General features: G+C 45.5%; 1 protein-coding gene and 1 long non-coding RNA gene across 5 annotated transcripts; one reads left to right on the top strand and one right to left on the bottom strand.

Annotated features, from left to right (window-relative positions):
* Nucleotides 1-3,455: 3,455 nt before the first annotated feature.
* Nucleotides 3,456-7,719, bottom strand: LOC137349283 (zinc finger protein 235-like). Of its 4 annotated transcripts, none has more exons than XM_068014822.1 (2): nucleotides 7,355-7,719; nucleotides 3,456-5,821 (listed from the first exon to the last, which is right to left on the bottom strand). In XM_068014822.1, exon 2 carries the CDS (start codon nucleotides 5,465-5,467, stop codon nucleotides 4,625-4,627), a length of 843 nt encoding a protein of 280 aa, XP_067870923.1. In that variant the 5' UTR covers nucleotides 5,468-5,821; nucleotides 7,355-7,719; the 3' UTR covers nucleotides 3,456-4,624. The 4 variants fall into 4 exon arrangements, with proteins under 4 accessions (XP_067870923.1, XP_067870921.1, XP_067870922.1 ...); XM_068014820.1 differs by having other exon boundaries at nucleotides 3,456-6,513; XM_068014821.1 differs by having other exon boundaries at nucleotides 6,702-7,719.
* Nucleotides 7,720-8,036: 317 nt separating this feature from the next.
* On the top strand, nucleotides 8,037-11,697 carry LOC137349313 (uncharacterized). Its single transcript, XR_010969323.1, has 2 exons — nucleotides 8,037-8,275; nucleotides 10,403-11,697. It is a non-coding gene; the product is annotated as an uncharacterized lncRNA (long non-coding RNA).
* Nucleotides 11,698-13,401: the final 1,704 nt, after the last annotated feature.

Below are 13,401 nucleotides of genomic sequence, written 5' to 3' on the forward strand. Positions count from 1 at the left end.
TGAACAAGATTCTCTCGATTCGTGTCTTAAGAATTTCAATTGATCCCCAGCATCCACAGCACTTTGGGGAGATTGGTCCAGATTTTCATGACCTTCCGTGTGAACAAGTTGTTTATAATTTAACTTAAAGCTCGAATATTGAAATTGCACCTCCATGTTCTGGATTTCCCAGCAGAGAAAATAGTTTTTCTGTATCTACCTTGACAAGCAACTTTGTCATTTTAAAGTCCTCCATTACATCACACTGAACCTTCACAATTCAATGAAATACAAGCCAAGTTTCTGCAGCTTGTTTTCATAATTTAACCCGTTTCGCCCTGGTGAATCTGTGCTGGACCACTTCCAAGGCCAATATATCATTCCTCAGGTTTGGTGCCAAAATGGAATACAGTTCCTGCTGGAAAATAAATGTTCTTCTATACAGATTGTGTTTCAAACAATGAATTCATGACTTATGCAGGAATCAGGGGCACAATCAAGTTACCCTGAGAGAATGCATGCAGCTGGACAGGTCGCTGAACTCAATTCTGAGCACAGCAAGTTCAATCCAGCAAAACCAGAATGAACAGGATGATAAGGTGGAAAAAGAAGCAGATGTGATAGATCACCATTAACCACAATGCAAATTGAATTGGAATAAACATTGGACCAGCTTGATTGGGATTCAGAATGCATCATCAATAATAAAGTGACACAGATGGTATAAGGGCAATGGAAATACTGGACAGAGATGGGGAAGGTTTGATTGGGAGAGGATGAGACAGGTGTGAGATAGGATAAATAAGGATGTGGTTTCTAAAGTTTGGGAGATGATACATAAGGTGGTTTCTGCAGGTTGATGGATAGATAAGGATGTGAATTTTGCAGTTTGGGAGAAGATAAATAAGGGGCTCGATTCTTGACATTGGGAGGGGATAGATAAGGATGTGGTATCTGCAGTTTGGGAGAGGATTGAGTTCCGAAGAAGGGTCACTGACCCGAAACGTTAACTCTGCTTCTCTTTCCACAGATGCTGCCAGACCTGCTGAGTGATTCCAGCATTTCTTGTTTTTGTTTGTGATTTCTGCAGTTTGGGAGAGGATAGATAAGGATGTGGTTTCTGCAGTTTGGGAGAGGATAGATAAGGACGTGGTTTCTGCTACTTCTGCACTCTCACAAGGAGTATTTCGATGATGTAAGTGCCAACATTAAGCTGTGGAAGATAAAGTCAAGACCTTATTTGTACTGAAGTGGATATACAAATGAAGGTAAATATTCATTAAGTGACATGATATTTTTCAGTGTTTATTAATAAAAAAATGACTCTTAACATTCCTTTCTCTGTCCGAACCTGACTCCAGACAATCCCGGTGAGTGGAGATGGCTCTCCAACTCATAATGGATGCATATCAGGCAGGATAGGTGTATCTGGTGGGTGAGGCTCTTTATCCACATTGTGAGAGTTGTGGAAGCTGATCAAACTCTCCCAGTTAAAGACTGACCAATAGATTCGCTGGAGTCAAATGGTTCCAGCCATTGCAGGAGTGTTAAACAACCTTTGAATCCTTCCACTAATTCACACTCTTCTTCCCTTCGTGCACATTATATCAGACATTTGATGTGAATGTATTTTAAACATGATTTTAAAAAATCACAAATGATAGGAGTTCAGCTACACAAACCTTTAAAAATGGGAGGACAAGTCACAAAGTGGTTAAAAAGCACATAGGATGCGAGGTTTTATAATTCGGGATGCAGAGTACAAAAGGACAGAGCTCATGTAAACCTGTACAAATCATTGGTTAGGCTGCAGTTAGAATATTGGGTCAAGTTTTGGGATCTTACACCAGGCAGGATGTCAAGGCCATGGAGAGGGTGCAGAAGAGATTCACTGAGATGATACCAGGGAAGAGAGGCTTTAGTTATCAGGAGAGATTAGAGGAACTGGGACAAAAACAAGAAATGCTGGATTCACTCAGCAGGTCTGGCAGCATCTGTGGAAAGAGAAGCAGAGTTAACGTTTCGGGTCAGTGACCCTTCTTCGGAACTGACCCGAAACGTTAACTCTGCTTCTCTTTCCACAGATGCTGCCAGACCTGCTGAGTGAATCCAGCATTTCTTGTTTTTGTTTCAGATTTCCAGCATCCGCAGTATTTTGCTTTTATTTTAGAGGAACTGGGGCTCCTTTCATTAGAACAATGGGTCATTGGAGATCTGAGGGAGGGATTTAAAATTTCATCAGGTAAATGAGGGAAAAACTATTTCCACCAGTTGGTGAGTCAGTAATTAGAGGACATCAAATTCAAATCATCACCAAAAGACTCAGACCCAGGGATGAAATATTGAGCAGAATGCACAAAAATATCCGGGACACTCACTGTCCCTCCAAGTCTATGTTCGGGGGAGAAACTGACGGGTTTCTCTTTTCTCTGGGTTCAACATTGTTCCCAAAGGCGATGGATGTCAGGGCTGGGGGAATGAGGAATTCTGAGCACTGAGTGTCTGCTAGAAGCATTCTCCAGTCAGATACTGCACAGGTTAGATACAGAGTAATGCTCCCTCTGCACTGTCCCATTAAACACTCCCAGGGCAGGTGCACAGGTGTGTTACCAAAACCCTCCCTGGATACTAACTAAGACTGGGAGAGGCACTGGGGAATGTATGGGGAGCTGGGACTTGTCCATGAAAATATCCAAAGTCAGAGAACTGAAATAATAAGTCATGAAGAGGTGGTTGAATTCCCATTGCTAAGTCAGTCAGTTGTGGGTTCAGATCTACCTCCAGAAACTTGATGACAAACTCTACACTGATATTCTGATGCAGTACTGATGGAGCACTCCACTGTCAGACGTCCAGCCTTTCAGTTGAAACCTCATCTGCCCTCTCAGGTGGATGTAAAAGATCCCATGAAGTTATTTCAAAGAGCAGGAGAGTTCTCCCTGGTGTCTCGTTTTATCCCTCAAACGCATCACTAAACAGATTACCTGGCCAGACGCACATTTCAGTCTGTGGGAGCTTGCTGTGCACAATTTGGCTCCAGCATCTCCGACATTGAGGTTATTTTGATGTGTAGTCACTGCTGCATTGTCTGTAAAACACTTTGGGACGTTCTGAAGTTGTGCAAGATGCTACCTGAATATAATTCTTCCTTCAACAAAGGAGAAAAAGCCCAAAAATGGAACAGTTGGGAACATGACTTCAACCAATCTCCTCCTATCTGATGGATATAGGCAACATTTCTCTTTTTAATCAAGTCTTTCTCACTGTTAACCCTGGTCCTGAAAAGACTGTGACCAATATGGGTGATGTAGTAATTAAGGAAAACTTTATTAAGAAATAACAAGTTATACTGAACAAGCTTTACAGCTCACACAGTTGCACTTTCTGATTGAGTTTTGGTTGCAGACGACGAAAAGACGCTTTCTCAATCTGCCTGGTCTCTGCTGGTTTTTCACGTGCTAGAATTCTTTGACTTCTGTGGATCTTCTCGGGAAGCTGCACGACGAGGCATCGCGGACCCAGACTTTTAAGCCATTCTGGCCATCGGGCCACCTTCTGCTTGGCCTGATGGTTGGTTCAGACCCTGTGGTGTCAGTTGCCAGCCGACTCTAATTGGAACTTAAGTGAGAGCTTCTTCATATACTTACTGGCGGGTATCCTATAAAGAGCTCTACTCATTTTAGTTATTATCTCCTGATGCTGACAATATGGAATTTGGACAGAAACTGTTAGCTTTAAGCTGGTGAACGTGATCAGTTCACAATGCCTTCGTGCGATATATCTGCATTACAGTGAGTTACAGAAAATGATTTAAGCATTTTTAAAGCTACATGATTAAGACAGACACAAGTTAATACATTTATAACTCAATCAAGATTTAGGATTAATTGTGACTGATAACATTTAATACATTAGTGTAAAATATAAAGTATTCATTAATATGTTGGTATCAGACTAAAGGATAAAGTCAAGCTAATTCTAACCACCCTAAAACTATCTACAAAGACGCCAAGGACTTGAACACTGTGGGCTGAATTTTATGGGCCCCCGCGGAGCGTGAAGGGAATCGGGGTCCCATAAAATTGCGTTGGGGATTGGAGACGGCAGAGGAGTCCAACGCCGCATGGAGACATCTGGCGGCCTCCTAGAGGGATCAGGGTCAGGGGCTGGTCCCTCCTTTTGGGGGTAATGGATAATATATAGCTGCCAACCTCCTCCCCTCCCACATCGCCACCGGGGCCTGCCTGAATGCAGTACTGGCAGTGGTCACCACTCCCAGTGGCGCTGCCGGTACTGCAGAGCTGCCAATCTTGGAGACGGGAGCGCGTCCCTTAAAGGGGTGGCGTTCCCGATGGCTTGCAGGTAAATGGCTTCCCGCCATGGAATTGCAACGGGGTCTGACACAGGGCCGAGGCAGAGTTTCCCCCACCTTCCAGCCCAGCACCAGGACCCCCGTCGCCAGAACAAAATTCAGCCCTGTGTGTTTGACGCAAAGCTGGTTTATTGGACATTTATCCAGAATATTAATCCCTGTAACTGGGCTGGAGTTTGTCAACTGAAATAAAAACCCAGCTCTCACAATGAACATTGGTCCGTCTTGCATGTGATTAACAGCAGCAATAACAGCAGAATCCAACCCCAGCTGTCACTTGTGAACTCGCTGGTGCGTCTGCAGGGTGAACGAACATGTGAATCTCCTCTCACACACTGAGCAGGTGAACGGCCTCTCCCCAGTGTGAATGCGCTGGTGTCTCAGCAGGTCGGATGAACGTGTGAATCTCTTCCCGCAAACGGAGCAGATGAATGGCTTCTCCCCACTGTGAGTGCGTTGGTGTCTCATCAGATCATTTCTGCTTTTGAAGCTCTTCTCACAGTCAGAACATTTGAATGGTCTCTTATCGGTGTGAACAAATTTGTGTTCCCTGAGCTGGGATGACCATGTGAATCTCTTCCCACACACAGGGCAGGCAAAAGGTTTCTCCCCAGTGTGAATGCGCTGGTGACCCAGAAGGTGAGATGAATTAGTGAATCGCTTTCCACACTCAGTGCAGGTGAACGGTCTCTCCCCAGTGTGACCCCGTAGGTGTCTCAGATGGTGGGATGTTTTAATAAATCCTTTCCCACACAAGGAACAGACGAATGGTTTCTCCCCGGTGTGAATACGTTTGTGGTCAGTGAGGTGGGAAGAACAAGTGTATCCCTTCCCACACACTGAGCAGATGAATGGCCTCTCCCCAGTGTGAATACGTTGGTGTTCAATAAGGGTGGATGACTGACTGAAGCTCTTCCCACACTGAGAGCAGCTGAATGGCTTCTCCCCAGTGTGAACTCGCTGGTGTGATGCGAGGCTGGATGGCCAAGTGAAACCCTTCCCACACACGGAGCAGGTAAAGGGCCTCTCCCCAGTGTGACCACGTCGATGGGTTTCCAGTTCAGACGGACATTTGAATCCCTTTCCACAGTCCCCACATTTCCATGGTTTCTCCATGGTGTGGGTGTCCTTGTGTCTCTCCAGATTGGATGATCAGTTGAAGCCTTGTCCACACACACAACACGTGTACAGATTTTCCCCGCTGTGAATGGCGTTATGTTTTTTCAGGCTGTGTAACTGGTTAAAGTTCTTTCCAGTCAGTCACTGGAACACTCACTCGGTTGTGTGTGTCTTGGTGATTTTCCAGTCACGCTGATGTTTGAAATCTTTTCCCACAGAGAGAACAGACAAACATTTCTCCTTTCACATTCAAAGTCTGACAATCAGATCCTGATGAATCGAGTGACTGCCAGGTCTTGACATGATGTTTAGTTTAAGTTTCCAGTCTGCAAATCCTTCCCTTCTAAGCCCCTGTAAAAGGAGTTTACAAAAGTCATCACTGTCAGTCCAGGATAAAATTCACAATATTCTCTTCTCCTGACCGAGGACGACCATGCATGCGCCCTGCTGCACATTGTCCTGAGGTAACACTTCTTAAAACTCTGATCAAGCTTTTGGTCATCTGCCCTAATATCACCTTATGAGGCTCAGTGTCAAATGTTGCTTTATAAACACTCCTGTGAAACACCTTGGAACATTTTATTACATTAAAGGTGCTATATAAATAAAAGTTGTTGTTAACTTGGACATATATCACCATTCCTTCATTATCAAAGGGTGAAAATCCTGTAACTCCATCCCTAACACCATTGTGGGAGCACCTTCACCACACGGACTGCAGTGGTTCAAGAAGAAGGCCCACCATCACCACCTCAATGGGTAGCTGGGGATTGGCAATATTTGCTGGTCTGGCTAGTGATGCCCATATCCCAGGAATGAAGTAAAAAAAAAAAAATCAATATCTGTAAAATGGATTAAAAGCCTCTACTGAAATACTTATGAAAACGATGTTCTTTTACATTGAATGGTTGGTGTCCAATTAGCAACCTCATCTCCCCTGGAATCGACCTCCTTTGACAGTCTCAATTGTTGAGCCCGACTGGACTCAAAGGTCAGCGGGGTTAAAACCAGCAGCTGCTCCTCCATCTCCACTCCAGCTCAAACTGATGCAACAAAAAAGACCAACACAGGAGGTCAGGGACCGACTTCCACATCCAACACCCACCCTGATACAAACCGGCTCTGAATTGGTCCGTCTGTGTTTCTCAATTCAATTCTGTGAGCAATCCTGCAATAAAGCTACAGCAAAATACTGCAGATGCTGGAAATCTGAAATAAATGGAGAAAATACCAGTAATACTCAGCATGTCTGGCAGCATCTGTGGAGAGAGAGACAGCGTTCATGTTTCAGACACATTGAGCCGCCGGAGCCCGCAGCCTGGAACTCCCTGGAGTGGGTGATGGAGGAAGAATGAGGAGAGGCAATATAGTTCAACATTCGCAGCAACCTACAATCCATCTACATTACCGGGATAGGGAGACAGAGTTTAGAAACACTCAGCAACACGACTCCAGTAGAACATCCCAGGAAGAAAAGGGGGAGCAGTGTGTGTACCTGCCCTGATATCCCCCTCCCCAGGCCTGTCAATCAAACCCTTCCCCACTCCTCCCAGTCCACAGCTCAGCCTTGCAGCTTGCTGCACCTTGAGCCAGCTCTGCCCAGGTGTGGCCCAGTCCAAGGGGAATCTTTGTAGAACTAGGAAATGGGGGAGGGGGGACCTCCTGCCCTGTGCTGTGTCCCAAATGGTTCCTCCCCTCCCCCAGGCCCCTTTATAACTGAACTAAGCTTCCTTTAAAGTTTTGCCCTTTGATGTTTCAGTCTGTTGATCCATATTCCTCCAAAAGTGCTGGAAATCTGGCGGCCGTTAATCCAAGCCTGTCATCGGTAGAAGCCCCGCAGCTAACGCCCCGCTCGGTGCAAACACAGGACCGGGAGCTTCTTACTGGGGGTGTTGAGGCCTACACCGGGTGTTTCTGAAGCCTCGAGGACCATCCATCGCTGCTCACCGACTGCAACTACAATTAACAATGCGCAAGCTCGAGGTAATGCTCACAACTGCGCCTGCTCCAAATGCTGGCTTTGAAGGGCGCCTGCGCATTGGTTTCCACCGCCGAGAATGTTGGGTAAGGCCCTGCTCCCTTTGATGTTGAATAATAGGAGAAGCAGGAGGGAGCACGGCCGGCAATTCAGCGGGCAACTGAACGCAGCAACTGAAGCGACGATCGAGGGAGGTAGCGGGGACCTGAATACGGCGAGTGAGGCGGCGATGCCGGCCGTTTGGGTTTAATTTGGTTTATTGTGGCATTGAGCAGCGCCATCTTTATTACTGGCAGCTGCAGACAGTGACGTTTCAGTCAGTGAGGCTGCATTTGCGCATGTGCCAGTGGTGCACCCCCCCTCGTGGTTACGTTGCCAGCAAACGCATCCTTAATATATGTTGGCTCTTTTATACTATCGTATTTTTCTGAGTATGAAACATAAGCTTTCTGTTCCTTCTATTACGGATAAATGGCAGACTATCCTGCCCAGAATGCTCGGCGCGAAAGAATACGGCCTATCTCCATCAGAAGGGTCGCAACGCGCAAGCGCAGGAAGGCCCCGCCCTCCGCTTGTCTGTGCAGAGCATACGTCGTGCGGCTCCAGGAAGCTGAGCGGGGCCGAGCGCAGTCTCAGCAACACCGAGTCTCAGCGGTCCTCAGGCCCCCAATCAGAGCCGGCGGACGTGTGGCGAGGGCTCTGGGGGGAAGGGGGAGGGAGAGGGCACCATTAAAGTGATGGTGCAGTGTCTCCCTCATCCGAGCCGCCGCTTCCCAGTTTCCTCCCTCTTTTCCACTGAGTCAGGAAGCCTGTGAGTTAATTGGCTAGTAAGTATTGTAGCTTTGTTTCCCTTTCTTCAAAGTTAGGAAGTTAGTCCAATGAGCTGGAAATTATACATTCCAGTTTTCATCAGAATATGGGGAGCTTCCCGAGATTTAAGTGACACCTGGAGATGAGATGCTGTCAACAATAAGGAAAGCGGAAGAGGATGGAGTCAGTCAGTTAGTGTTACTTCAGATATTGTGTTGCCAGGATCTTGTAACCTGATGATGTACAAATAAATAGCTGATTAGGCATTGGAAATTCTTTGATGCAGGATATGTGAACTTTAACACTTGAGGCAAGGCGATATCTCGCAAAGTTTGGAAAAAGCTGCAACGTGTTGTTGGATGCTAGGGACGGAGCACCTCATGGTATGGGATTTTTCCCTCCGCTACTTTGACGCATTAGCTGGGTTCAAATAACAGGGGAAGGAATGTCTTTGGGATCATAGAAATGCATGGAAGGAGGCCATTTGGCCCATCGTGTCCACGCCGGTCCAGCCGAATCCCACTTTCCAGCTCTTGGTCCATTGCTCTTGGTTACGGCACATCGAGTGAATATCCAAGTAATTTTTAAATGTTATGAGGGTATCTGCCTCTGCCACCCTCCCAGGCAGTGAGTTCTAGATAGACATATGGATGAAAATGGAATAGTGTAGGTCAGATGGTTTCACAGGTCGGCGCAACATCGAGGGCCGAAGGGCCTGTACTGCGCTGTAATGTTCTAATTCTCACTACCCTCTGGGTGAAACCATTTCCCTTCGAATCCCCTCTAAGCTCCTACCTCCTATTATAAATCTATGACCCCTGGTTATAGACCCCTCAACCAAAGGCAATAGGGCCTTCCCATCCACTCTATCTAGACCCCTGATAATTTTATACACTTCAATTAGGTCACCCCTCGGTCTCCTCTGTTCCAAAGAAAACAGCCCTAATCTATCCAATCATTCCTCATAACTAAAATGCTCCAGACCTGACAATATCCTCGTAAATCTCCTCTGTACTCTCTCTAATGCAATCGCGTCTTTTCTATAATGTGGTGCATGCAGTATCCAGCTGTGTCCTAACCAGTGTTTTATACGGTTCCAGAATAACCTCCCTGCTCTTATATTCTGTGCCTTGGTTAATAAAGGCAAGTATCCTGTATGCCTTCTTAACCACCTTCTCAACCTGCACAACCACCTTCAGGGGTTTGTGGACAAGCACACTAAGGTCCCTCTGTCCCTCTATACTTCTCAGTGTCCTACCATATATATTGCTTATTCCCTTGACTTGTTAGCTGTCCCCAAATGCATTACCTCACACTTCTCTGGATTGAATTCCATTTGCCTCTGTTCTGCCCACCTGACTGGTCCATTGATATCTTCCTGCAATCTACAGCTTTCTTCTTCATTATCAACCACACGGTCAATTTTTGTATCATTTGCAAACTTCTTATACCCCCTACAATCCAATTCAAGTTATTGATATATACCACAAAAAGCACCCTACTGAACCCCACTAACAACAGCCTTCCAGTCACAGAAACACCATAGACCATTACCCTTTGCTTCCTGCCTCTGAGCCAATTCTGACTCCAGCTTGCCAGTTTGCCTTGGATCCCATGGGCTTTTACTTTTATAATCAGTCTGCCTTGTGAGACCTTATCAAAAACCTTGGTTATACTTTAGCCCCACTCTCCTAATCTTTGACCACTCAGTGTGGAGAGGGATGGGTAAGTCGGAGGATCTTCTCCTGGACCTGCTCTTGAGCCTGGTTAAAACAGCAATGTGTAGTTCCAGGTTGTGCGGGGTCTATGGTGGGGGTGGGGGGGGGTCACTCTGGATGCCAGCCTCTCTCCCTTGGTTTTGTCTGGGTGGCCCTTGAGAGGGAGCACGCTTGATAGCTTCTGTGACTGGTGAGCACTTCAGGATATAGAGTGTCTCATAGACACTGGTAACAACATTCTGGTTTAGTTGGGAAGGTTCCCTTTGCTTCTGTTGTGACTTTGTGTTGATTTTAGCTTTTATTTTGAATGGACCTCATGTTTTGAGAGAACGAGAGATGAAAGAATGTTCCATAGAAACTAGAATTGTCTGTTCTGAATTTCTATCCTGGACTGACAGTGATGACTTTTGTAAACTCCTTTTACAGGGTATTGGAAGGGAAGGATTTGCAGATGGGAAACACAAACCAAACATCACATCACGATCTGAGAGTCACTCTATTTATCAGGATCTGAATATCATCGGCCTTTGAATGTGGAAGGAGAAATGTTTGTCTGTTCTGTCTGTGGGAAAGATTTCAAACATCAGTGTGACTGGAAAAGCACCGAGACACACACACACCTGAGTGAGAGTGTTCCAGTGACTGACTGTGGAAAGAGCTTTAACCAGTTACACAGCCTGAAAAAACATCACCATTCACTACAGGGAGAAATTGTACACGTGTGCGGACGAGGCTTCAACTGATCGTCCAACCTGGAGAAACACAAGGACACCCGCACCACGGAGAAATCATGGAAATGTGGTGACTGTGGGAAGGGATTCAATCATCCCATCAGAACTGGAAACTCATCGATGCAATCACAGTGGGGAGAGGCCCTTCACCTACTCCGAGTGTGGGAAGGGATTCAGTCGATCATCCAACCTCACTGAGCACCAACCTGTTCACACAGATAAGAGACCATTTAAATGTTCCAGCTGTGAGGAGAGCTTTAAAAGCAGAAATGATCTGCTGAAACACCAGTGAATTCACACTGGGGAGAAGCCGTTCACCTGCTCCATGTGTGAGAAGCGATTCACTCAGTCAACCCACTCGCTGCAACACCAGTGAGTTCACAAGTGACTTCAGGGCTTGTATTCTGCTGTTATTGCTGCTGTTAATCACATCCAGGACTGAACCATGTTTACTCTGACAGCTGGGGTTTATTTCAGTTCATGTTAATCCCTGTAACTGTGCTGGAGTTTATTAACATTCTGGATATATGTCAAATAAATCAGCTTTGCATCAAACACACAGTGTTGGCGTCCTTGTTTCCTCTAAGGTATGAGGAGACTGATGTTCTGTTACTGTCTCTTCAATTTTTGGGCTTTTTCTCCTTTATTAATGGAAGACTTGTATTTGTAAAGTGCCTTTCATAACATCAGGATGTTCCAGAGTGTTTTACAGGAAATGAATTTCTTTTGATGTTTACTCAGTGCTGTTGTCAGCTGTGACTCAGTGGGTAACACTCTCACCTCTAAGTCAGAAGGTTGTGGGTTCAAGTTTTCTCCAAAACTTGAGCACAAAAATCAATCTCCAGGGACTTGAACCCACAAACTTCTGACTGAGAGGTGACAATGGTAACAACTGAGTCACAGTCAGGGTTCATTTCTGTTGATGTGAACTGGTGTTAGGATCACTGGACCTTGTAACATGATTATATCTTATAGATTGTGATTTTTTTTTTTAAAGTACACGATGGAATCCAGGGGGTCAGCTGACCTCACCTCCACTCTGTAAAAGATTACCAGGACAACAGAGGGAACAGATCAAAGAGTGTTTTCTGAAGAACAGAGACGACAGCACTAACACCTGATGAACAATGGGTTTCACCCTCCCAGACTTTTGGATTGTAAAATAAGGAGTCAGCTATTGAGAACATGTAAATGAACCGGCAGGTGGTAACACCTGGGGGCAATGGAAAGGCTGAGTAGCCTTGTGAAACTAGACTTCTGGTCTTTGTACTTTGGAGAAGAACAATCAACTATTGAATTCTAGGACCAGATAAATTCAACCGACTTTCTGGAGTAAAACAGGCTGTAAGGAATGAACCATCACGTTATGGCTTCAAGCAGGGTGTAAGAAGAGAATCCATCGGGGTGAGGCCTCAAGGGAAACTGTAAGAGAAGGCACCCAGAAGGGGCAGCTGGAGAGAGAGAGAGAGCGAGCGAGCGCCTGCTATCTGAAGATGTACAGCGAAAGGCTGTTGTGACGGAAACCACACCTGCCAAATGGAAACGTGCTAATTTTGTCAGATGGAACACTACTTGAACCCTTTTGCTGGACATTGCACAGAATTTGTTTTTAAAAAAGACCAGAGAATTGAACAGCTGGAACATGGCTGCACATTTGCATTCTGGGAGACAATTGAATAGAGAGACAATGGAAATGCTCACTGATTTTAACAAGACCGGTCTGGGCAATCATAACATCAACCTCTGTCTAAGAGCCAGAACTCCACACCCCACCGAGTGTGACTGGAGAACTTTGAGAATCCACAACCATCGCAGACGATAATGTTTCAAACAAAGAGCTGGTCACATGACTTACCTGCTGGCCCGACTGGGAACTGTTTGAATTGTGCCTCACAGAAAGGTTTGGGCAGATTACAATTTGCAGACAAAAGAGAAGAAAGGTCTCTCCCTGTCTCTCTCTCTCAAGCAAAGTCTCAGTGACCCACAGAAGCAGCTTAAACCTCAAGACGGGGGACCCCATTCACCTTTCTGGTACCAGAGAAGCAAGTTTGAAAGTGTGCACTGGGCCCCGGTGAGAACACCAACCAAGCACTTTATATCAAAACTGAAAGACAGTAACTGAATTCTATTTATTGCAAACCCTACTTAAACCTCCCCCTTTAATTATTTCACCCCGTCTGTATCTATTTGCGTGTGTGCTTATCTGGCATGGTTGAGTCACGTATTCTTAGTAATTTTAACCAAGTTAGAGTATTAAGGCGAATAAACTTACATCTTCCTTGTTTAAACCTAAGAAAAGCTGTCTGATTTGTTCATTTGAAATCACAATTAGAGAATTGTGAGCAAAGACTCACTGAGGTGGAGCTTAAAAACATTGTGTTTTAAAAGTTAAACCCTCTTACAGCCAAACCAGGAAAAGGGCGAAAGGGGAGCCTGAGACCCCTTCCTCACCCAGTCGTAACAGAAATTTTGAGACTAGCATCCGGATTGGACCTACAGACAAACGAGAAATTGGAAGTGGGAAGTCAAATTGATCCCAATCAGAAAAGAGAAAAGATTTCACTACGGGTTCCCTTGTGGTTGTGTGTGCTAGAATACGAACACGTCCGTGACTGAAGCCAGTACACCCCCAAGCCAGGGTGAAGTAACTTGGCATAAGTTAAAGGCACTATCTATAGAGGAGTTGAGGAATAT

The sequence above is a fragment of the Heterodontus francisci genome, chromosome 34, assembly GCF_036365525.1.
Source record: "Heterodontus francisci isolate sHetFra1 chromosome 34, sHetFra1.hap1, whole genome shotgun sequence".
Classification (NCBI taxonomy): domain Eukaryota; kingdom Metazoa; phylum Chordata; class Chondrichthyes; order Heterodontiformes; family Heterodontidae; genus Heterodontus; species Heterodontus francisci.